The sequence below is a fragment of the Bufo gargarizans genome, chromosome 1 (genome assembly GCF_014858855.1).
Source record: "Bufo gargarizans isolate SCDJY-AF-19 chromosome 1, ASM1485885v1, whole genome shotgun sequence".
Classification (NCBI taxonomy): domain Eukaryota; kingdom Metazoa; phylum Chordata; class Amphibia; order Anura; family Bufonidae; genus Bufo; species Bufo gargarizans.
In genome coordinates, this window is record NC_058080.1 from 621,533,526 (window position 1) to 621,560,040 (window position 26,515).

A 26,515-nucleotide genomic window follows, 5' to 3' on the forward strand; every position below is an offset into this window, starting at 1 on the left:
AATTAGCTATGTAGTATCTATTTGGTACATGTGGGTAGCCCACTGCAGACAGACTGTTCATGAACTAGTTCCTCTGTCCATCCATAGTGTTGGTTAGTGGAGGCTGCCAACGGATGGTACTGGTCAGTGGACCCTTTATCAGTGGCCATTTTGGGGCCAGAGTGCTGGGATGCAGGTAAGTAATCAATGCAATACACATGGTTTAACCATATTAAACCATAAAGCACCGGCACAGATGAGTTAGTAACAGTCCATCACTAGCTGCCTAATCTGTTGTTCCCAACACATATGCAGCAATACTCATATAGTGCCCTAATAAAACACATGATCAGTTTTGTGCCTTTATTTGTCCACCATAAAGTGCACGTTTCTATGTAGATGTAGATGGTTTTGTACTATGAAGCAGCCGCTCTGTTCTTTTTTATTGTTCTGTTAACTGGTTAAATATTATGTGATATCCAATGATGAAAGAAATAAGCATGGATTCAGACACAAGAGGAAAGTAAATGAGCGTGGCACTTAATGCTATTTCTCAGGTTAATAGCTGTTATTATTTTTTCTACAGTCTTTTCTTCATCAGGCTGGAAAAAAGACTTACACTTTGCACTTTGTGATTAATATTATTATTATTATAATTGTTATTATTTTCCCTTTTCATTTTTAATGCTATTATCACAGTACAATACTGAATATTATCGTTTTTACAGAATAGTTTAGAACTTTGTAATAGCTCGCTATTAGTAGTTGAAGGAAATTGTGCAGATGTGCCCTTCCTTACCTGTTGACTGAACATAAATTATCCCAAGATGAATGGCGCAATATGACCTGCTTTAAAAAATGATCATGATATTCTGTCACAAGATGTCTATCCTATATGTCTATGTGTGATCACCCAGTGGTTATATAGTGAATTGCAGCCTTTCAAGGGTATTGCTAGCATGCAACAATATTGTATCAATTTTGTTTTTGTTTGTTTTTTGGAGTCTGTAATCAAATTTGATCAAAGGCAAGGGTAGACACATCTGTTGAGCATTATCACACACAGCTGTATTGCTTGTACTGTTTTGTACAGGATGCTAATATAAGGCATCCATAGACCTTCTGATGGATTGTACCATTCAACACCATATGTATGGAGCCATTCTCCCCTAAAAGGTTTGCTTCTACGAGACAATATCTCTGAATACAGAATCTGAGCCTGTATGGATCCATGGACAGAAGTCTGCCATGTGCATGAGCCCTAACTTGAACTCCTAACCTTCAGTTAGTGGCAAAATAAAAGGATTGTGCAGTGGAGTAATAGGCCATCAGTATCAGATCGGCGAGGGTAATTACAATTGCTTGTCCCATTGAATTAAATGGGACTAGTACTTGTCAGTTACACTGTACCGCCACTGCAAAGGAATGGATGGACAGGTAAACCATAGAGGAAGCAGGGCTCGCCCAAGTGCCATGACCCTTTCAAACAGCTGATTAGTGGGGGTGCAGGGAGTCTGACCCCCTCTGATCTAATACTGGTAACCTATCCTGAGGATAAAACCAAAGGAATAAATAGACCGCGCTGACTGAACAGTGTCAAGTGATCGGTCTCATAGTTAATGCTGCATCAAAGTAAAATGATATGCTGTAATCTGTAAGGAGAAAAAAGAGCAAGTGTATATTTCCTCTTAAGTGCCACCACAGGGAAAGGAGCATTACATGGTGTTCATTTGCGAGGCAATTGTCTCATTAATTGCAAAGACATTTCTTTGCCATTAGTGGTCACAACTGAGACCAGGCCCCTAAGCCTTGAGGACCCACAGAGGGGCCTTGTCAGTTGCACACGGCCGATTATGTATATTTGTCCTCAGGATGGCTATGCAGTTAGATACTGTGGCGGAGCATGGGAGCGATGTCTCCATGCCTTGCCATTACCTTTGACAGGCTTCAGGCCTAGTGCCTGTAGCCTATTAGAGACAGGCAGCGCAATGATGCAATAATGGTTGTGCCGACTGAACCGGGCAGAGGTCTGTATCACAGCGGAGATAAGTATTTGAGTTTATTGTTTTCTCTTTTGCATCATGCCTTTGAGCAACCATGGGAGGGGCATTTTTGTACTGGCACACATAAGGAGACATGTTCTTGTACTGGCCTAAATTATTGGGGTTGCTATGGGGACATTGGCTCTACTGGGGGCACTAAGGGGGGAATTGTTTGCACTGGCACACATTTTAATGGGGTATTTTTTGCACTGACATGTATCATAAGGGGTATTTTTTGCACTTGCACGCATTAAAGGGGGGGTATTTTTTTGTACTAGCGCTCATTGTAATGGGGTATATTTTTGTACTGGTGCACATTATAAATGGGTATTTTTGTACTGGCACACATTATAATGAGAATTATTACTACTGGGTGACTATGGGAAACATGATTACTAGTTTGGGCACAATGGGGGCATTATTACTATTGAGGACACTGTTAACACTACGTGCACTCTGGCACATAATTTCTATAGGTGGGACTTTTGGACACACTATTACTGTGAGGGGCACCCTGGCACAGTATCAGCTTAGCACAATAACTTTTTGGGGAAATTATATTTACACTATTAGAGTCAGGGACACTGATTGCTAAGCACCGTTATTTTTTAGGGCACTGTGTGCCAGTTATTGAAGGGGGCACTAATTGCGTGGTACTTGTATTTTTTAGGGGGACCGTATCTGCAGTTTAGTATTATGGAGCACAGCGGGCACAGGATGGGGTGTTCAGAAGGTGGGAGGATGATGGAAGTAGGTAACTAAGATGTCTGTTTGTCATTCTCAAGAGATGGTTGAAAGAAATCATGGTTTTATGGCCTGAATGGAGAAGATAAGGAAAGAGAACATCTACTGTACATCAGAGGAGAAGTCATTGGATGTAAGAGGTATGCGGTACTGTATTAACCTGTATGTTTTGTATTGCTGTATGTAATGTTATTTAAGTATGTCTTTAAGGCCAGACACAAATTTGCACGTTGAATGCGATAAACTCGCACAGTGTGTTAGTAAGAGGTCCTGTTCTGGCCGCTGCTTCCCTGACAGGATCACACAGCACTTTCTGTGTGGATTTCTACACCAAAATCCGTAATTTCTAATTGCGGATTTTGGTGTGGATGAAATGCAGTTTTGCCGCAGATCTCACCATCCCATTGAAAAGGGTGAAGTCCGCAGCTAAAACCGCAAACATAATTGACGTGTTGCAGATTTGGAAATCTTCAATGCAGGCCAATTTCCGTAAAGAAAAAAATCTGCAAAGTGTGCATGAGATTTGTGCACTGGATTCCGCACAGAAAAAAGACAACCTGTGCAGGTGGCTTTAGAATCGGGTGATTTTCCTATTTCATGACGTAAAGTCATGATTTTATTAAAGAGACGGAGGCGAGTATTGCTATTCTCCTTCTTTACTCTGACCAAAAGCAGCAAAGAAAAATATTGAAACATGTGATCAGCCTCTCCCCATAGTCCCAGTATAACAGGCAACTCCGCCTGCAAAACCTCCTCTTTCTTTGTAAACCAAGTCCAAAAGTCCAACTGAACCGGAAACCAAGAGTCCCAGAACATCATGGGAACAAAACCGCCATCCATCCGGAAGCGAACCGGGAACAACTGGAAACAACGCGGAAGGATGCACCTCGTCCTGTCCACATCAAACGATCGGCTGGAACCGAACTGCCGACCCTCCAAACCACGACGTAGACCAATGGATACAGCACACCAGGCCGGTCTTAACCTGAAAAGGTGAAAACAGAGAATGATAGAAACAAATTGGGACATTGTATCCAAAAACAAATGGTTGCGACAAACCTACTCAGGAAAAACTCAGAGTTAAAACCAATATGCGCATGACAAACAAAATCAAAATCAACCATAGTTATAAACATATACATAGGGAGGGGAACATAGGGTGGACAATACTCACCTCCGTGTCTTTAATAAAATCATGACTTTACATCATGAAATAGGAAAATGACCTGATTTTATTACAAGACCCGGAGGCTCGTATTGCAAGTTCAAAGTTAAGACAAATTATCCATGATTGATGAGAAAACATGAGGACCCGGCCTAAAATAAAATTCTCTGAACGTGGAGACTCTGTACCAATCCGCCAACTTCAAAATGTCCTCCAGTCTGGCGCCAGAAACCGCCAAAGAGGTAGCAGATGCCCCCCTAGCGGAATGCGCCGAGAAAAGAGAAGTGTCCACGCCCGCCAATTCCATGACCCACTTCATCCACCTAGCCAGCGTGGGAGTGGTCACTGGGGCAAAAGGCCGAATGGTAGAAAGGAAGAGCTGAGGAAACTCCCGCGATCGATGAAGAGAAGTGCGAGCTTCATATTCCTTGAGGCACGCTACGGGACAAAGTGAAGGCGAGGCCGGGAAAGCAGGATAATCGACCAAACGTATGTAGGTCTTAGTCCTCCTAGAGATGTCAAAGGAGACCCCCTCCGGGGTGTACGAGCGGGCATCATAATCCAAAGCCCGGACGTCTGACACCCGCTTGCAGGAAATCAGACAGAAAAGGGTGACAATCTTCGCCGACAGTTGCCGTAGGGAAAGGTCTGCATTCTGAGGCCAAGAAGACAAAAAAGAAAGGACACAAGATACGTCCCAAGTGGCAGAAAACCTAGGCCTCGGAGGTCGAGAGATACGAGAACCGCGTAAGAAACGGCAGACCAAAGGATGTTGACCCGCAGGAGTGCCGTCAAAACCTCGATGAGACGCAGAAATGGCCGATCTGAACAGGCTGATCGTGCGATAGGCCTTGCCCTGGTCAAATAGAGAAGACAGGAAATGCAAGATCTCCGTCACAGGTGCCGAAACGGGATCCAAGTCCCTAGCCACGCACCAGCGAGCCCAAGATCCCCAGGCTGATCTGTAAGATCTTCTGGTTCCCATGGGCCCATGCGTTCTCCAAAAGGACTTTAGCTGTTCCCGAAACTCCCGGGACCTCCCAGGGTCCCCTGAAATCCGACATGCCAACAGGCGCAGGGATCCGTCCAAGAGAAGAGGATGCGGTTGGTGATGCGGACCGCGGAGGAGAGTCTGAGATATCGGGAGCAGGTACGGGATCTCTATCAACATCTCCAGAAGGTGGGGAAACCACGATTGGGAGTTCCAAAATGGGACCAGAAGAGCCACATAACAGCGTACTTGAATCAGGGTCCTGGGAATCAGCTGGAAGGGAGGAAACGCATAGAGCAGGCCCTTGGACCAATCCTGTAGGAACGCGTCCACCGCTTCGGCTTCCGGGTCCGGGCGCCAGCTGTAGAAACGGTGTAGTTGCGTGTTCAGGCGGGAGGCAAACAGGTCGATGCAGAAAGGTCCCCAAAGCGACGTTAAGGAACGGAATACCGCCGGATCTAACTGCCAGTCGCTGGAGTCGGATAGATACCGAGAACTCCAATCCGCACGAATGTTCTGGACGCCTGGAAGATATTCCGCTAAGACAATCAACTCTTTGTCTAGGCAGTAGTCGCAGAAGTCCTTCGCCAAACGAGATAAGATGGTGGAACGGGTGCCGCCCATGCCGTTGATGTAACGCACCGCCGACACATTGTCCATGCGTAGTTGAATGCAGGATCTGGCCGTGTCTCTCGTGAAGCTCTTGATCACGAACGAACCTTCCAACAGTTCCAGCGCATTGATATGGAATCCTACTTCGGCCTCTGACCAGCCGCCTCCAGTTGTGATCCCCTCGCAACGAGCTCCCCAGCCCGACAGGCTGGCATCCGAATCCACCACGAAGTCCGGACGATGCCCGAAAATAGCCTTGCCGTTCCAAACTTGCAAATTGTCGATCCACCAGGACAGCTCCTCCTTGGTCTCCTCGTCCAGGGAGATCCAATCCGCATAGGAAGCTCCCGCCCGCAGGTGGGAAATTTTCAGGCGCTGAAGAGCCCGGTAATGGAGTGGGGCTGGAAAAACCGCCTGGATAGATGAGGCCAGCAGACCTATGATCCTCGCTTGTTGACGCAGTGGGATCTGGGAAGATGACTTGGCTCTGCACAATTCCTTCCGTATCGACCGAACCTTGGCCGGTGGTAGGCTGAGTTTTCCTGCCGTGGAATCCACCAGAAACCCCAGGAACACCATCTCGCGAGACGGGGTGAGGCAGGACTTCTCCTGATTGAGGAGGAAACCCAGATCCGACAGGAGATCCATGGTCCAGCGAAGGTGATTCAGTAACACCGACCGATTCTGGGCCATGATCAGAATGTCGTCCAGATACACGATGAGGCGAACTCCCCGACTGCGTAGCCAGGCCATAGCCGGGCGCATCAACTTGGTAAAGCACCGCGGAGCTGAAGAGAGGCCGAACGGGAGGCACGTGAACTGCCAAATCCTGTCCTTCCAAGAGAAACAGAGAAGGTTTCTGGACGCGTCCTCGACTGGGACAGTAAGATAAGCGTCCTTCAGGTCCAACTTGACCATCCAATCGCCCACCTGCAGAAGGTCCCGAAGGAGATGGATGCCCTCCATCTTGAAGTGGCGGTACCTGACGAACGCGTTGAGGGCGCGTAAATTGATGACGGGCCGCAGTTGGCTCCCTTTCTTTGCCACCAGGAAAATGTTGCTGATTATCACAAAAGGAGACATCGGAGCCGGCTCTATGGCTCCCTTGCGGAAAAGATCCGACAACTCTGAGTCCACCAGTATGCGGCTCTCCACCGACAGCACTACAGGGTGTGGAGGCGGAATGGACAGTGGGGAGGACGTAAGCTCGATGTGGAAACCCCTAACCGTGGATAGGACCTATTGGTCTGAGGTGATACGGGACCAAGCTGGAGAAAAAATACATAGTCTGCACCCTACACAAACATTTAAAGAATTGAAATGAGTTGATAGACTTACCGTAGGGACGCCTGGAATTAGGATTCCCTCTGTATCCTCTTGAACGCCAGGAACTTCCCCGGGAAGGGAAAAAAGATGACGGCTCCCGTCTGTGCTCCTGGAAGGCAGATCTCTGAGAGAAGGAGCCTCGGCCCGAACCACGGGTTTGAAACTGGGCACGGCCGGACAGGCGGCCCCTAAAACTGCCGGCCCTGGTAGAGACCCTACCGTGGAAAACCCTCTTCATAGAGCTTTGGGCTTTGTCTAGGGCAGTGAAAGCTCCAACAAAACGCCCTAGGTCCTTGATGAAGGACTCGCCAAATAATAGGCCCTGGGCCTCCTTACCAGCCTCAGTAAGCGCCAGGTTAGATAACTTGGGCTCAATTTTGAAAAGAATGGCTTTACGCCTCTCGATAGCTAGGGACGTATTTACGTTACCCGCTATGCAAATGGCCCGTTGCACCCATTCGCGCAGTTCCACAGGATCTACCTGCTTATTCTCGCCCTTTGCCACTTCCGCAAGGTCAAACAATTTAGCTAGCAGGCCCGAAAATGTCAAGGAGCTTGTCTTGACAAGATCTTAGCGCTGACTCCAGACCCCTATGCGGGTTCCACCCAGATTTTGTGAGGAACTGGGTCATTTTGGGGTCCACAGATGGAGTCTCGCAAGCCTTATTGGGGATGACGGGTCTGGGGCATTCCGCCCTAAGTTTATTGCGAGCCTCTTTGGAAAGAGGGCAGCGCACACGAGCCTCCAGGTATTTAGAAACATGCTCCAACGGCAACCAATCTGCAGAACGGGGATGGTGGAGCGAATCCGGGTCAAACAAGGGTTCCCCGGAGGGATCCGTTAAAGATGCAGGCATGACCTCTGCAGCCGACATTTGGGAGCTACACCCGGGAAGGGGGTTATGATCTACGACCCCCGAGGGGTCCTCCTCTGCCTCCTCAAAGGCGTCATCCATAGCCTCCTCATCGTATCCGACCTCAGAGTCGGAACCCGCATCTAGCTTTGCTCTAGCACATTTCCAATTGCGCATGCGTTCTGCCTGACACGTACAGGCTCTTTTGCGTGGACCAAGCGTGCCAACATTGGTGGAAATACCGTCACCAGTCATGCGTTTTCTGGAGGCAGGCCCTGGGCCGACAGGCTGAGAAGCCAAAGCGGGCTGCGGGGTTTGTGAGGCAGCCGGATGGGAAGCTAGGGCCTAGGCAATGGATTGGGATATGACAGAAGTCGTTGATCCCATAGCTGCCGCAATAGCATTAGATAAAGATGTCTGCAGGGCTAGAGATTGATCAGTAGGGGCCAGATCATGACAATCCTCCCCGAAGGGGTTAATTCAACTGGAGGGATATCCTCCTCTGCATGCCCCCGCCCACTGTGCGCTGAGTTAGGCATACTTGCACTGACTGTGAACAGAGTAGCCGAAAATATGTATATATATATAATGTTGGACACTATAGATTGTAAATGTGGCCAAAATATATAGCTAATGCCAAATAACTAACGCGACTGGCGCGGGGGATTTACCCCAGGCCAGGAGGAGAAAACGCTGGAGCGCAAGGAAAAAACCTGAAACAGAAAGATCCCCAGACGAGCCAGGCAGCCGAGCTCCGAGCGCCAGAACAGGGGAAACCGGAAGCGGAAGCGCCCGAGATCTCGCGAGATCTCGGGCGCGCCGGCAAGCAGGAGCAGAAGACAGCAAGCGGCAAGAACAAAGGTAGGAGCGGCGGGAAAGGCCGCCGGATGACGGGGGGTAAAGAAAAAAGGTGCCGAGCAAAGAAAAGGGGGGGAAAACAAACGGTCGCAAGAATTAACCCCCAATAGGCACAAAACGTCAGTAAGTGAAAAATACTGAGAATATATATATATAATGAATACAATAAGATATAAATATATATAACCCCCGGAAATGCCCCAAACGGGAAAAAACAAGCAAAAAAAAACTCGTCAGAGAAAAATTTATAATAGTAAATCTTATATAAACCTGTATAAATATATAAACCTATATATGTAAAACAGTCAAGAACAAAACCACACTACTTATCTCTGCGTCAGCAGCAAAGAAAGAGGGGGTTTTGCAGGCGGAGTTGCCTGTTATACTGGGACTATGGGGAGGGGCTGATCACATGTTTCAATATTTTTCTTTGCTGCTATTGGTCAGAGTAAAGAAGGAGAATAGCAATACGAGCCTCCGGGTCTTGTAATAAAATCCTGGATCGTACTGTATTACACTGACAGCATTAAGTCAGTTTAATACAATAGATTTCAGAACTCTAAGGCTTAGGCTACTTTCACACTAGCGTTCGGAGCGGGTCCGTCTGATGTTTCATCAGACGGATCCGCTCCTATAATGCAGACGTTTGCATCCGTTCAGAACGGATCCGTCTGCATTATAACTTAGAAAAATCTCTAAGTGTGAAAGTAGCCTGAGCGGATCCGTTCAGACTTTACATTGAAAGTCAATGGGGGACGGATCCGCTTGAAGATTGAGCCATATGGTGTCATCTTCAAGCGGATCCGTCCCCATTGACTTCCATTATAAGTCTGGACGGATCCGCTTGCCTCCGCACGGCCAGGCGGACAACCGAACGCTGCTTGCAGCGTTCAGGTGTCTGCTCACTGAGCGGAGCGGAGGCTGAGCGCTGGCAGACGGATGCATTCTCAGTGGATCCGCCTCCACTGAGAATGCATTAGGGCCAGACGGCTGCGTTCAGGGCCGCTTGTGAGCCCCTTCAAACGGAGCTCACGAGCGGACACCTGAACGCAGGTGTGAAAGTAGCCTTACACAGCATTATAAATCAGTATAATGCTGTACGATCCTGTCAGAGAAGCAGAGGCCAGAGCAGGACCTCTCATTGACACACATTGCGAGTTTATAGTGTTCAATTTGATCATGTGTTTCTGGCCTTACAGTAGGGCTGGAGGGAAGGGGTTAGGTTCAATTGCCAACTAGCATTTATTTTTCTGGACAACTTATCCCAAAATCAAAAACAACCATCATGAATTATAAAGATCATAAGTAATACATGTATATAGCTGAGTATACTGATAACACCGCATTACCAGAATTTATTGTGAAGTGGAAAATGATAATTGCCACAAAAATAATCTGTTCAGGTACCACTGGCCTAAAAAAGAAAAAAAGTACGGACACATCTACTTTTTACATGGACACAAGAAAAAAAAGTAATCTATTTTGTAGTTGGCAACCCTGGTTAGGTTAAGATTTTGTCATGGGAGAGTGCCATTTTGATTTTTGCCTCAGGCAGCAGAAAGGCTAGGTGCACCCCTTTGCCCTGCCACAATGTACTGAGGGAAAGGGGGCCCAAGCGGGACTCTTGTACCAGCACCATTTGCCTTTAGCTATGCCCCTGAGCGTAATTCTATGGCATGTAGCTTCACAATGGTCTCCTTGCCACCTGCATGTAAGAGCTGACAGGGGAGAGAGCGATGACAGCGAAGAAAGGGCAGACAGACTCAAGCTGCATAACATAGGAGAACATGGAGACCCTGCAGTGTGAAAGGAAAGCAGCTGATCTGTCACAGCTACCATTACACAGGCCAGTGCAATGTGGTGAGACTCTATCCCCTCTGTCTCTGCAAAGCCAGGCATGATGGGAAATGTAGGATTCATTAGGAAAACCATATCTGAGGGGATTAAAGATGGCAGACAACCCACAAATTGCACCTCAAATAAAATAGGTATACACAAGGCATACACAAGAGCTTATATCTTATTATTATTATTAACAATGGTCTATCCTGTACTATGTAGGCAAAGAAAAAAAAAAAACTGGCTTGCTTCTTTAAATGTATTTCTCGTAGATCTTCAAGAAGGTTTGGGCATTGGATTTTAATGAATGCTGGCTAATTTGACAGTTTTGCATATAAAGAATGTATTCCATAACTGGATATTGTCCATGCAATGCTTTCTAATCCCATCTCTGCACTGTGCTCAGCAGGCTGAGAGTGCTGCCTGTAGTTCCCAAGATTTAAAGAATTGTGTTGATTTAGAAAATTCTTTAAATCCCTTACATTTAGTATGCAAATTGGAATTTAGGATTCAGCAGAATCTCTTCTAGTGGGATAGCTTTCCGCCATCTCCTGAGATAGGGATTTGGTTACTCCATTTTACAGGTAATACTGCAAAATAATATAGTATAAATTAGGTCCCTGTTCATCCTTCTTCATCATGAAAATTAATACTTTGATACATTATAAATCTTGCAAGACTAATTATGCATATTTTACAGCTATGCTGCTGTTGCTTCTACTAACAAGATACTTAATTGTATAGAATTATTTGCAATTTAGTGAGCATATATTAAGTTTTGTTCTTTTGTGACTTTTGCTAATTAAGTGCCTCTACAACAAATGCTTTATCTGTTTCCCACTGAAGTGTCTGAAGACAATTATTGAATTATTAATGTACTCATAACCTTTATTAAATAAAAAAGAAAACTGTAAGATAGTAAGTTAAAGGGAGCATGTCACCTCCAGTACATACCAGAATCTAGGGTAGGTGCCCCAAACATTATAACTTTCTTGAAAATCTGATCCTCTGATCTTGAGAAATGCTTATTTTTATTTTTCTGCAAATAGAGTTTTGGTGCATGATGGGCGTGGTGCTCTGTTTGGTGCACCATCGCTCCACCAGTAATGCACCCAACAGCACCAATGTTTGTTTTCTTAAGAATTCTTGAGATTTCAGGGTGTAGGTAAAATACTGTACAAATGCAACACTTCTAAGCATGGGCACTTACTCCACTTTGAAAAATGTTATATTACCCCAGGTACGAGTGTGACACATAGTTCAGAGCTTAAAGGGGTGCACAGTGATCTGGCTGGAATGTGGCAAACACATGTTGGTGCCAACAGGAAAAATTTTAATCACTTAAAGGAACAATATTCCTGGCAGTTACAGTCACCTTAAATTGTATACAAGTATAATGGCTACAGTCTCCAGTTAAGGTAGAAAGCGTTGTGGTTATGCTCACACTGAGCAGACTCTTTAGTGTTTTTCCCTGTACCAATTCCACTATTTCTACCAGAATGAGAATAACTACAGTCTTTGATTTCTGTATCAGTAATCTGCTGGTGTAGATGCCGTCCTCCCTTTCTCCATTCACATCACATAGTCTGAGTCTTTTTAGCTCTGTCCTAGGTTGTGGGCAACCAGTCTTATTGATACATTTATTGGGGCCTAACTGATGCTATGTCTGTGTGATATCTCTTGAGGGCTTCTCTTTACCGGACTCATTTTTCTAACTATTTGTTGTATCTTTCAACAACCAGAAAGACTTCAATCTTCTTCAAGATCCAGTCACTTCTAGCCTCTCTCTTCCACAGTCTGCTTAGTGGCTGCCAATGTATATACCATTGCCACCTAGCCAGTATTCCACAGGCTTAGCCAGTATCTTGTTCCGAAGGTTGGTGCCTGTATATATTTTTTCTGGCAATTATAATTGCTGGTAATATTTTCTGTCAAGTTCTACGCATGTGGGCAGCACAGCACCACCCAGTTCCCGATCATTTGCCAAAAATTGAAGAAGGATGTGCTCAAGTGGACTATTGAGGTGAGATACACCCCCCAGGGCTTGTGTAACAGTGCACCCTCTCGACTTTGTGCTGACTAGGACATGGATTGTCCGGTCGCTCCCACAAGGCAATCTCAGTATGATGGCTGCAGGAGAGCGATGTGCTGCTCTATAGTAAGTTCCTTCCACTGAGCCTAGAGCATTATTTTTCCTTGAGTGTGTGTGAGCTCAGTCCATTCATAGCACAGGAGGAACTTGGCGCACAATCCTGGCTGATATCTATGCTGAGTTTTAGAGTAACTTACCCATGGCAACTATTCTTTCTAGAGGGCAGGTGTTCTTGCTTTCCACCTGTTGTGACCACAAACAGAAAGATATCAGCACATCTAGGTCTGAGTGGTGGTCCTGGGGTGACAAGTGTGGTCCATGTCTTATTAATACAAAATCTTGTAGGTACATAGCTCTTTATAGGCTGGGTTCTTTCTACAATAAGGCAGATTTACCAGTGTATTTGCATACAGTGGAAGTTACAAAATGTTTATATATGATAGATCCAGACCAGGTAGGAATTGGATAAGACCATGTCCCCATGATCATGCCCCGTAAGACCACATCCCATTATACCCGCAGCCGGTATTTTTTTGTTATACAAGGTGGCAATCCTTTATGCAGGGCACCAGAAAAAAATTCCCCTTCTAACTGACACCTCCTCTTACTTCCACAGGAAGGGTGACACCATTAAATCAAAGGTTAACCAACTTCTACTATATGTGTAATGAGGTGCCTTGGTTCTGTGGGTACAGTTAGCATAGACAATGTAATACAGTCTCAGCACATCAATATTATCACAACCAAAGGCAGAATACCATTGCATTATATTACAACATAACAACCTTGTAAGGGACGGATATGGATGCTAGCAGATCACTCCCTTACGGAGTCTAGGTACTATGTACTGCACTGTATTATAGGTATATATTTCCAGTACAAACACAAAGGTTTTATGTGGCACATGAATTCTCCCTCCACAGAGAAAGCCTGAGGTTGTACAGTGGACACAATAAGTTGGCATCATTCACTATGCTTACTAAAATCATACACAAAATCCTCAATAGAGAGAATATAAAAGCAGTATTTCTTAAAGCACATTGTATAATACCAAATTATATTTGTATTCATTATGACATCCCAACATGTCTTCTTCCCAATTTATCGAGTTGAAAATTTCCTGTGACAGAAAACTGTTGTAAAAGCCATGATAACCCAGTGTCTTTAGATATTAGCAAATATAGCCAAGAAATCCATGACAAAGTATATGAGCTTTACATTATTAAAGCTAAAGCTCTGTGTACCTCAAGGAGCCAAGTTCTTCTACTAGTTTTTGGGGCACTGCCAATGCACTGCCAGTGGCAAGTAATTGTACTCAAACAGTTTCTACATTCCTAGGAGTTAAGAGAGAAAATGTGCTGCTACCATCCAATGCAATTCATTTGGCAGTAATTTAAATAATTATTTTATTGAGGTTTTCAATGCCAAAGGAAGTTGATATATACAGAAGTAATCTATGTGTGCACATAAACCCCATATTTATTATTCATGTAATAAGCATATTGAATTCCCAGGGACTCCCAGAGAAAGAGAACCGTATAGCTAGCACCACCTTTTTTGAACTGGCTCACCCCTAAAAAAGTCTAGATACTCCATACTGCACTGTATTACAGATATGTTCTCCCAAATTAAACAATTGTATGTGGCTTGCAGTGATTATCTTTTCCATGGGAGAAACCTCTTTTCATATTACGTACACAGCTAGTCTCCTTCAGGAGAGCCAGTACCCCCCTAAGCCGCATTCAAGGCATCTCACTCAGCCAGTCATAATCCTACTCCATATGGATGAGGGATAAGCAACCCAAAACTTCTGTCTATGGATGGATATCTGGCTTTGCTATTTTCCTTTGTCATGTCCCAAGGCTTGTTAAAAAGTCAGACTTTAACTCATAGGGAGACACTTCCAAAAGGTGGTGCTAGGGAGAGGTTTCTTTTTGCCTAGGAGATTATTTTCACATGGAGCACTGCCACTGTGTCTCCTTACACAGCTGATCTCCTTAACCTGCTCACGACCGCCGTACGCAGGATTGCGTCTTCTCGGCGGTCGTGCAGCTCTGGGTGGACGCGCCGGTGCGTCCTCTCACGAGACGCGAGATTTCCGGGGAAGCCGGCCCGCGCATGCGGATCGCGGGCCGGCAAAATTCAAAGAAGAAGTTCGTCATCAACCTGCCGGCCACGATCATTGGCTGGCAGGTTGATGATTTTCAAAAAAAACAATCAGAAGCCACATAACCCATCATATTAGTAAATATGATGGGGTTATATGGCTGCTGTGCTCCTCTGCTCCTTCTTTTGGTCGGTTGGTTCCAGCAGAGGAGCACACATCACTGTGAGTACCCACTACACCACACTTAGCCCCCAGATCACCTCCCAGCACCCAATTAACCCTTTGATCACCCCTTCTTGCCCCTGTCAATCACTAGTGAAAAGGAAAAAAGTGATCAGTGCAAACTGTCACTTTTTTTTTTTCACTGGTATTGACCGTTAGGTTTTAGGTATAGTTTAGGCCCCTTGGTTAGGTAGTTTAGCGATCAGTTAGCGCCCAGCCCACCGCACCGCAGTCCGTTATTCGCTGATTAGCGTATCGCTAATCAGCATTTGTACTTTTATAGTATCTGAAAGTGATCAAAACTGATCACGGTCAGATCTATAATTGTATTAGTGTCACTTTAGTTCGCCCTCCACCCAAAACGCAGTGTTTGCCCGATCAGGCCTGATCGGTCGCCCACACGTGCGTTCGCCCACGCCCGCCCCACCGCAGTGACAAAAAAATATTTTTTTTTGATCACTGCACATTCACTTTACACGCACTGCGGCGATAAAAAAATCAGTTTTGATATTTTTTATCAACCGCAGCGGCCTCCGGTACTTCGCTAGCCTCCCCTTTGTAAGACAGGCTTGCTTTTTTTTTCTTGGGTAGTCTCAGGGAATACCCCTAAATTTAGTTGCCCAAATGTCTAACAGGGGGTATTCTTCTGAAGAGGCCTACAGGCTTCTGACCCAGTCGGATGAGGAATGGGAACCCTCATCTGACGAATCCTAGCGGGTCAGAATACGAACCTGTAGAAAGCAGTGGCTCTCTGACCCAAAGTTCGGACGAGGAGGCTGAGGTCCCTGATAGCACCAGGCGTACCCGGCCCCGTGTCGCTAGACCGCAGGTTGCGCAGGATCCGCTTCAAGAGCAGCAGAGTGGGGCTGGTGCTGTCGGATTACGTGGTGAGGCATACACCAGCAGCCCAGCCCTTCCTGGACCTAGTACCAGCACTGCCGTACAACCTGGTGAAGTGGCGAGCACCAGAAGGGCAGTTGAAGCTGGTACGGTGGCACGAGCAGTAGTGACCCCGTCGCAGCCACCGCAAAGACGTGCCCGTAGAGCCCCTAGAATCCCTGAGGTGCTGGCAAACCCTGATTGGCAGTCCCCAACTTCAGCCGCACCTGTAGTTTTCCCTTTCACTGCCCAGTCTGGAGTTCGGGTTGAGACAGCTCAGATCGGTTCGGCCCTGGGATTTTTTGAGCTGTTCTTGACTGCGGAGCTCTTGGACTTAGTCGTGGCCGAAACAAATCGGTATGCCACACAATTTATATCCGCCAACCCGGGAAGCTCTTATGCCCAGTCTTTCCGGTGGAAACCAGTCCAAGTTTCCGAAATTAAAACTTTTCTGGGCCTCCTCCTCAACATGGGTCTAACTAAAAAGCATGAATTGCGGTCATATTGGTCCACGAACCCAATTCATCACATGCCCATGTTCTCTGCTGCTATGTCCAGGACACGATTTGAGACCATCCTGCGTTTCCTGCACTTTAGTGATAACAGCACCTCCCGTCCCAGAGGCCACCCTGCTTTTGACCGGCTCCACAAAATTCGGCCCCTCATAGACCATTTCAACCTGAAATTTGCAGATTTGTATACCCCTGAGCAAAACATCTGCGTAGACGAGTCCCTGATACATTTTACCGGGCGCCTTGGCTTCAAACAATACATCCCAAGCAAGCGCGCCCGGTATGGGGTCAAATTGTATAAGCTCTGTGAAAGGGCCACAGGCTATACCCACAAATTTCGGATCTATGAGGGAAAAGATCAGACCCTGGAGCCGGTCGGTTGCCCTGACTACCTGGGGAGCAGTGGGAAGACAGTTTGGGACTTGGTGTCACCCTTATTCGGCAAGGGGTACCATCTTTATGTGGACAATTTTTACACAAGTGTGGCCCTCTTTAGGCATTTGTTTCTAGAACGGATTGGCGCCTGTGGTACCGCGCGAACTAGTCGCGCGGGCTTCCCCCAACGGCTCGTTACCACCCGTCTTGCAAGGGGGCAGAGGGCCGCACTGTGTAACGAAGAACTGCTCGCGGTGAAATGGAGAGACAAGCGTGACGTTTACATGCTCTCCTCCATTCACGCAGACACGACAATCCAAATTGAGCGAGCAACCCGTGTCATTGAAAAGCCCCTCTCAGTCCACGACTATAACCTTCACATGGGAGGGGTGGACTTCAATGACCAGATGTTGGCTCCGTATTTAGTGTCCCGCAGAACCAGACGCTGGTATAAGAAGGTGTCTGTATATTTAATTCAATTGGCTCTGTACAATAGTTTTGTTCTCTACAGTAAGGCTGGGAGAACTGGATCCTTCCTCAAATTTCAGGAAGAGATCATCGCGAACCTCCTGTACCCAGGAGGTTCCGTGGCCCCATCCACCAGTGTAGTTAGCCGTCTACACGAGCGACATTTCCCCAGTGTCGTTCCTGGTACCTCAAACCGACCGCCACCCCGAAAAAAATGTCGTGTCTGTAGCAGGAGTGGAATAAGGCGTGACACCCGCTATTTCTGTCCTGACTGTCCTGACCACCCTGCCCTATGCTTTGGAGAGTGTTTCCGGAAGTACCACTCACAGGTACACTATTAGCATAGGGATCATCTCACCAGGACAGGCACACAGGGCTATTAGGGCCCATTCACTCACACAGCTGCTGCAAACGTCTCCTTTCACATGGGACAAAGTGCATAACACACTTCGCCACATCTTTGGGCGATTTGCGTTTTGCACATTGACCCATGGGGAAGGAGAGGTTTGTTCTATAAAGGTAAAAAAAACAAAAAAAACACCAGTAAGCAAACAGGTTAATGTTTAGTTCAAAAAGTTAAAGTTTATGTATTCTGTTCCAAAGTTAATAAAATTATTGCGTTGTGGCCTGTTTTTTTTTTTTTTTTTTTTTTACCTTCCAGGTGGACCAACCGATCTACTAGCTGCAGCACTGATGTGCATTCTGACAGAAGCATTGCGCTGCTGTCAGATTACACGCAAGTCGGTGTATGCGGCGCTGCAAGACGAGATTTCTACTCTGCAGTAACAGATACGTTTGCCGAGGCATACGAGCTGAGGAGGAGGCGGCGTTCCTATGCTTTGGCAAACACTTTGTATATAAAAAAAAATAAAAAATCCCGGCAATGATTTATTCATCCACATCGATTGATGTGAATGGAGAAATCTGGTTTGCCAGGGCATACGAGCTAAGTGGGTATGGATGTTGGGCGGAGCTCCTATGTCCTGGCAGACGCCTTTCCCCTCCTTTTTTTTTTTTTTGGCAGAGATTTTTTCATCCACATTGATCGATGCGAATGAAGAAATCTGCGCCGTTCATTTTTTTCTTTCAGCCCAGAGGCTGAACGGAAAAAAAAATATCTCATTACCTGTATGCTCAATATAAGGAGAAACTCCTAATGCTGGCCATACATGTAATGATTGCGGAGACCCTCAAATGCCAGGGCAGTACAAACACCCCACAACTGACCCCATTTTGGAAAGAAGACACCCCAAGGTATTCGCTGAGGGGCATATTGAGTCCATGAAAGATTTCAATTTTTGTCCTAAGTTAGCGGAAAGTGAGATTTTGTGAGAAAAAACAAAAAAAAATCAATTTCCGCTAACTTATGCCAAAAAAATACATTTCTATGAACTCGCCATGCCATCAAATGCCAACTTTGTATAAAAAAAATGGAAAAGTTGTCTTTTGCCAAGATATTTTTCTCACCCAGCATGGTTATATGTGAAATGACACCCCAAAAACACATTCCCCAACTTCTCCTGAGTACGGCGATACCAGATGTGTCACACTTTTTTGCAGCCTAGGTGGGCAAAAGGACCCACATTCCAAAGTGCACCTTTCGGATTTCACCGGTCATTTTTTACAGATTTTGATTGCAAAGTACTTCTCACACATATGGGCCCCTAAATTGCCAGTGCAGTATAACTACGCCACAAGTGACCCCATTTTGGAAAGAAGACACCCCAAGGTATTCTGTGAGGGGCATGGTGAGTTCCTAGAATTTGTTATTTTTTGTCGCAAGTTAGTGGAATATGAGACTTTGTAAGAAAAAATAAAATAAAAAAATCATCATCATTTTCCGCTAACTTGTGACAAAAAATAAAAAGTTCTATGAACTCACTATGCCCATCAGCGAATACCTTAGGGTGTCTACTTTCCGAAATGGGGTCATTTGTGGGGTTTTTCTACTGTTTGGGCATTGTAGAACCTCAGGAATCATGACAGGTGCTCAGAAAGTCAGAGCTGTTTCAAAAAGCGGAAATTCACATTTTTGTACCATAGTGTGTAAACGCTATAACTTTTACCCAAACCATTTTTTTTTTGCCCAAACATTTTTTTTTTATCAAAGACATGTAGAACAATAAATTTGGTGAAAAATTTATATATGGATGTCGTTTTTTTTGCAAAATTTTACAGCTGAAAGTGAAAAATGTCATTTTTTTGCAAAAAAATCGTTAAATTTTGATTAATAACAAAAAAAGTAAAAATGTCAGCAGCAATAAAATACCACCAAATGAAAGCTCTATTAGTGAGAAGAAAAGGAGGTAAAATTCATGTGGGTGGTAAGTTGCATGACCGAGCGATAAACGGTGAAAGTAGTGTAGTGCCGAAGTGTAAAAAGTGCTCTGGTCATGAAGGGGGTTTCAGCTAGCGGGGTTGAAGTGGTTAAGGTGAGCCAGTACCCCTCCCCAAGCAGCCAAGCTGGACTTAAAGTGTCACTGAAGTTTCAACAAATTCTGCATGAATTAACAGTACAGTGTGTGTACATGAGGAATAGCACTATTTCTGGACATTATATCAATCGTATCAGAGATTTTTTTAGCAGTTTTTCTATGTACATACTAAACATCTAGTTTGCAGATCTCTCAGGCGCGGTGGTGGTGACTAGCTGCCATCTACTGCACACAGAAAGCAGAGGATTTTCCTAACCTTTTCTGACTCACTCAGAACCAGGATCATGAAGGACATTACAGAGTGGCATTGACCTGTATTGGTTGTGAATTTAGCACTTGTGCTGAGCTAAAAACCTATATCAATTTGCAGTCTTTTTACTGTCTCTGTTTCCATACTCACTCATGTCCATTCTCACTCATGCCACTGTTGCTCACTCCTTCCCATCCCCATATACTTGTATTGACATGTGTAACATAATCCTTCTTTGCAACTGCTCTGTCTCCAGATGGAATTCAAAGCATTTTTTACAGCTGATAATAGAGAACTAGACATTTCTCACTGATAAGGCATATTACAAAGTTTCTTGTGGCCGCTTGTACTGTTGATTTATGTAAAGGTGTGTGAAAATACAGTGACTCTTTAAACTATATAATACAGAATAAGTGCATTGCTACTTTTAAAGCAAGCCTGCCAGGAGTTTCATGCTTCCTGAACCATGGGCAGTATGAAATAACAACAGGCTCCGTGATTATAAAAAATTATGTTTCACTATGAAATACTGCAGAGATTCAGAGAAAACTGTTTAAAAAAACAGCTGGGAATGCAGAGGAATTCACGCAGGCTTCTCGGGTTTATAGGTCTTTTCACACACACAAATACAGAGACACCTGTCAATATGGCCGAGCCAGGCAGCATTTCAAAGCATAGTTCATAGGGAGCCTGTTGGTATTTCATGCTGCCCATGATTCAAGCAGCGTGAAGTTCCTGGGTGGTTCCATTTTGTTACTTTGTGATCTATACTGTTGTCATTGCATACTTACTATAGACAATATCAAGAATTTACAAGTAATTTGTAAAAAAATGCTAAAAATTATAAATCAAGTCGGCGCCACTGTTGGCTTCACAGGGAGTTTTAATCTGCTAAAGCTTATAAACCCTCTGGGCAAACATATCATATAGAACCACACATACTACTATACACAGATTTAGTTCCATATGTATTTCTATATTAATACATTATTACTATTTTATCTACAGTGGACAAAGGAGCTGAATATTATACTAAAGGAAGAAGAAGAAGAGATGAAAAAAGAAGAACAAGAAAAACAAAGAAAAGAAGAAGATCAATTTAAAGAAGTAATGAAGAAAAGAGAACAAAAACTAAAGAAAACAAGCAAACCTTATGAGCTGCCTTGGTCTGTGGCGAGAATAAAACATGATGAACACTTATGACAATGAACAAACAATCTAATGGCTTAGTCATCTCAAGAATGCCAAAGTGCCTCACTGATCATTTCTGTGCAACTATAGTGCCACGTTCACACGTTAAGGCCTCTGTCAAGGCATGTATTTTGCTCCTACAAATCTGCTTACTTTCCCTACTTGCATGCTCCATTCACATGCCGAGGGGAAGAAAATGCAAAATACCGTATTTTTCGCCCTATAAGACACACTTTCCCCTCCCCCCCAAAACTGGGGGAAAATAGAGCAGAGCGTCTTATGGGGCAAATGCTGCATTTTGACAAATTTTCAATGATACGCCGCACCGCGATGCCGCGCGGCGGATGTATCAGCTGAGAGGGAGGAGGGGCTGGGGGCTGGCATCTGGTTTTATAATGACAGCGGGGCCCGTGCAGTGACTGTTCTACTGCACGGGCCCTGCTCACTGTATATAATCGTATCTGTAATTGTAGGCATTGTTAATGTATAAAAATGATGGTACTTACAAGCGCTCGGTAGCAGAGAGGAGGGAGGAGGCAGACCGGGAGGACAGGCGCTGGCACCGTGAGTCACTACGTCATGCGCCGCCCACTTTATGAATGAAGCAGGCGGCGTGGGCTCATGACATAGTGACTCACGCTGCCAGCGCCCCTCCTCTCTGCTACCGAGAGCTTGTAAGTACCATAATACAGGCGCTGATTACTGAGATTTTTTATACATTAACAATGCCTACAATTACAGATACGATTATATACAGTGAGCGGGGCCCGTGTAGTAGAATACAGTCATTGCACGGGCCCGCTGTCATTATAAAACCAGATGCGACCCCCACCCCCTGTATTGGGGTCATTCACACTACAGGGACACTGTTATGGAGGGGATCTGTGGATGACACATAGCATAAGATGCTATATATGTGTCATCCATAGATCCCAATAGCAGTGCCATCCAGAGACCCGTATAAGAGCGATCCAGAGATCCCAATAACAGTGTCACCCACAGATTCCCCATAACAGTGTCACCCATAGATTCCCCATAACAGTGTCACCCACAGATCCCCCATAACAGTGTCCTCAACAGATCCCCCATAACAGTGTCCTCAACGGATACTCCATAATAGTGTCATCCACAGACCACCATTAGTTCAAAACCCACCAAAAGCACACCTTTTAGTTTAAAAATTTTTTTCTCTTATTTTCCTCCTCAAAAACCTAGGTGCGTCTTATGGGAAAGATGGGTGAAAAATACGGTAATGAATACAGTGGATTTCAAATAAAAAGTATTTGTCTGTCAAGTTATCTATCTGTTTCACATTTAGATTTTGGGTCTGACAACGTACAACGAAATGACTAGAGATTAGCGAATTTTTAAAACATTTGATTCAGCAGGTTTCACTGAATTTTCCAATGCGATTCAATCTGAATTTATTTACTTCGAATCTCATTAAAAAACAGCTATTTCCTGGATGCAGAGAGCCTGTATAGTGGTGTAGAACGCTGAGCCTTACAGTAACATGCATAGGGAGTCTGCTGTGATAATGAAACAATACTGTGAGTCAGTATGACACTCAGATCACAGGCGTCACTCTTAGAATCACTGCACAATTCACTTATTTGGGCAGTCACTGGGCCAAAACTGACCAAATAACTCAAGTATGAACTCAGCCTTACAGGTCGATGTTAGCGTCAAGAAGAAGCACACTCTTTTTACACCATCGTCAGTTGATTCTACATAGTTGTCTACAGAATCTGTTCTATTAAACTCTTATACAAGTAGAGCCCCCCAACAGAGTAGAGATGGTGGTAGAACAGTTCGAGAAGTCCACAGAGTGGCCCAGTGACATAGTGATGAGGCTGAAGCAGCATGAGGAGACCACAGAGTGGCAAGGTGACACAGTGTTGAGGTAGCAGCAGCAGCATGAGGAGGCCACAGAGTGTTGAGGTAGCAGCAGCAGCATGAGGAGGCCACAGAGTGGCACAATGATAGAGTGTGGAGGTGGCAGCCAACAGAGTGACCCGGTGACAGGGTGGGTAGGTGGATGGCAATAACAGTACCCACTGACTATGGTGGGTTTAAGAAGGAGCACTTGGCATCAGGTGGGTGGCAGCATCAGAATAGTAGCTGAGGCAGGTGGCCAGAAGAAACCGGTCTCTTTTGTCAAAGTGTAGGTGTGGCACCATGGATAATCTAGTCTGATGCATCTTGCATTGGTGGGTGGAAATCCTGGCTGATCCCCACCTGATTTATATTGACAAAGGTCAGTCTCTCCACATTTTGGGTGGACAGGAGAGTTCTTCACGGTGTAACTATGGCCGCACTAAACACCTGCTCTGATGACACACTACTGGCCGGGCAGGACAGCTTTTCCATGGCAAACTCTGCCAGTTGCGGCCACAAATCAAGTTTGGTTGCCCAGTAGTCAAGCGGATCTTCAATGTGTGATGGCAGGGTACTGTCTAAATATGCCACCACTTGCTGGTTCAGGTTCTACTCCAGGTCTAGCTGCTGCTGGTGAGTAGTTTCTTCACTAGGCGGGTGAAGAAAGCTGCTCATCAGCAACTCTAGACTCTGCTGATGGAGCTGGAACTGCTCCTACCCCCCCTGCCACAGCAGCCATTGCAGACGAACATGAGCACAGAGGGCCCCCCGGTCAGACCTTCAAGAGGACGGACAGTGGCACAGACACTACATAGGATGTTTCTATAGTAGTTCAGTTTGTCCTTCCTCTCAGCGGGTGTGAAAAAGGCCCCCATTTCGGACTGGTAGTGAGGGTCTAACATGGTGGAGAGCCGGTAGTCATCCCTCTGCCGAATGGTGACAATTCGGCTGTCACTACGCAAGCAAGTGAGCATGCATCGGGCCATTTGCGCAGGTGACTTGGAGGGACTCCCTGCCTCCATCTCCACTGCATACTGCCACGGTGTGTCTGGGTCCTCTGCCTCGTCTTTCTTATCTCCCTCTTGCTCCTCCGAATGCTGCTCCTCCTGTAACCTGTGTAGAAAAACCACCCATTTTGCTACACATTGCTTGTGCTCCAATGTCTTCCTCCTCCAGTTCAGGCCCCTTAGGGCTCATGTGGCCGTGAGATGTAGGCGCCCCGTCTCCCATCCCCTGACCAGCCAGATTTACCAGCATCTTGTTCAGGATTTGAATTATTGGAATTACGTTGTTCATCCCGTAGTCCTGGTGACTGACAAATAAAGTGGCCTCCTCAAAGTGCACAAGCAAATGGCAGGTGTCATGCATGAGCTGCCACCGGCTAACATCGAAGTTATACAGGGAAGTACCTCTGTCTGCCTGTTTCATCAAGAAATCGTTTATGGCCTTTCTCTGTTCGTACAGTCAGTCCAACAAATGGAGGGTGGAATTCCAATGGCTGGGGATGCCGTTCTGCCACTGTGGCTTAAGGAGGCTGTCCTTGGGGGGAGTATGAGTGGCTGAAGTGCTTGCAAAGTTTCCTGCCAATTTTTAGGATGTCTTGCAGATGGGTGGAAGACTTCGGGAAACGCTTGACAACCAGATTGAACACGTGCACCATGCAGGGAGCATCGCTCAGCCCTCCTTGACGCATCGCCGACACCATGTTCTTTCCATTGTCAGTCACCATGGTTCCGATCTTGAGTTGTTGCGGAGAAAGTATTTGATTTCTTGATGAAGGACGCAGAGCAGTTCCTCCCCTGTGTGTCTCTGTTTGCCGAGGCAAATGAGGTGCAGAACAGCTTGACACCGCCGTGCCCTGGACATGTGGTATGCTGGTGGGGCACTGTGAATTGTCCCTGCAGTGGAGACTGAGGACAAGGTTGAGGATGAGGAGGCAGAAGTGGACATTGGTGCAGGACCAACAGCGTGAGAACGTGAGGCGGAAGCGACTTCACCTGGCCAAGTTGCTGGTTTGGCTGGGCAGGAACCACATTTACCCAGTGGGCCGTAAAGGACATGTATTTTCCTTGACCGTAGTTACAGCTCCACACGTCGGCTCTGCCGTGCTCTTTGGCAGACACTGACAGGCTTAAGGACTGGCCCACCTTCTGTTCTACATATGTGTGCATAGCTGGAACTGCTATAAATGATGGCTTGGTACTCTGCACCTCGGCTCGGCACAAGCCATCAGTTCTCTGAAAGGTGCAGGGTCCACCATTTGGAAAGCGAGGGACTGTGTAGTGTCCCACTAGGTAGGAGTGGGCACTACACAAGGGTTAATTGGGTAGCGTGTACGTCTACTCACAAGGGACAGTGATATTGTATTTATCCATGCATTTAATGTAAATTGCTGTGTGTTTTTACATGCAATAGTTCCCCTGTCATATGTTTACTAGGCCTAGTTGGGTGTAATTTAGCCTCCCAGACACTAGAGGGAGATAGGGAACCCCTAGTATAAATGTCCAGGCTCAGACAGGGTGTGGTTAGGTCATAGTCAGGAGTCTGTGGAGACAGAAGTGAGAAGGCACCAGCCCAGGATATGCTGAGGGCCTCCTCCTGACATGCAGCTGGACAGTCCTGGTTTCTAGCTGCACCAAGGGGCTAGATGAAGTACAGCCTGCTTGGAGACCGAGTGTATTCCAGGGGACTAGAGGAGTTACCTCGTCAGCCTGAAGCTCCTGAGACTAAGGATTAGCTCAGTTGAGTCACCCCAGTAGAAGGACAGAACCTCCTGGGAGAAACCCACAGTCCTTCACCATTCAAGTAAGGATATTTCCAACAAAGATAAGTAACACTGATAGGCAGAGGCATTAGAAAGCAAAGCAAGGATCTAATACGAGAGGAAGATATATATTTTACCAAGGATTTAAGCCACCATTTAGGCATCCGGGCCTTGGGATTAAAACCAGACAGGAGTTCTAGGAAGAACAGTGTACGCTATTTCTGAGGAAAGATACAACCTGATTCTGAGTGCATTGTGGATTTACCCTCTGAGTATCTTGCATAATCAATACCTGCCATCTAGTGAAATAAGCCTGCTTGTGAAGCTTGTGGTCTAAAGGACTGTATTACCATCTGTATGTATAAAGTTGGACTGTTAAGTAAAGCAACGTTTGGTTCACTATACCATCTGTGTACCTCACTTATTCCAACTATCAACCGGTGTGCCACCGTCACAGGCACTGGCGTCACGAACCTTAAAGGGACCTTGCCCCAGGCACTCAAAATACCCGTAACATCCAGGGCACCTCATCCACCATCATGCCTGCCCAGGGTTCTCCAATACAGTGAGCAACCCTCGATTGCCCATAACTGTGACCTCACTTCGCTATACCCTGCAGGTCTGGCGTGTTGCATAAATTGGCGTCACGAACAGGATACGAACATTCCTGTGCCATTGCGGATACAAAAACTGTGTGCTGTTTATTGCCTTAAAGTGACAAGCCCTAATTGCTTTATTAAAAATTGCTGGGCCAAAGTGAACTGTGATAATTGCGGTGTGAAGATTGTATTATCTGGACTGTTTTCTGCTTATTTAAGCCACCGCTTGCTGTGAGTGAATAGACAGCAATTTTGCACAAAGATGGCCGCTTAGCTTGATTGGATTTGTTTGCTGCGTCATCTTCATACTGAATTGGCGGTAAAAATTGGCGC

The 26,515-nt window shown here is 45.8% G+C and overlaps 1 protein-coding gene across 3 annotated transcripts in view; it reads left to right on the forward strand.

Moving 5' to 3' along the window:
- The window catches only part of TMEM232 (transmembrane protein 232), a 210,074-nt gene extending 188,873 nt beyond the window's left edge, over nt 1-21,201 (forward strand). For all 3 annotated transcript variants that reach the window (XM_044291232.1, XM_044291238.1, XM_044291243.1), the window contains one exon: nt 20,759-21,201. In XM_044291232.1, coding sequence (XP_044147167.1) covers nt 20,759-20,953 — 195 coding nt within the window. In that variant the 3' untranslated portion in view covers nt 20,954-21,201. The remainder of the gene's footprint in view (nt 1-20,758) is intronic.
- Nucleotides 21,202-26,515: the final 5,314 nt, after the last annotated feature.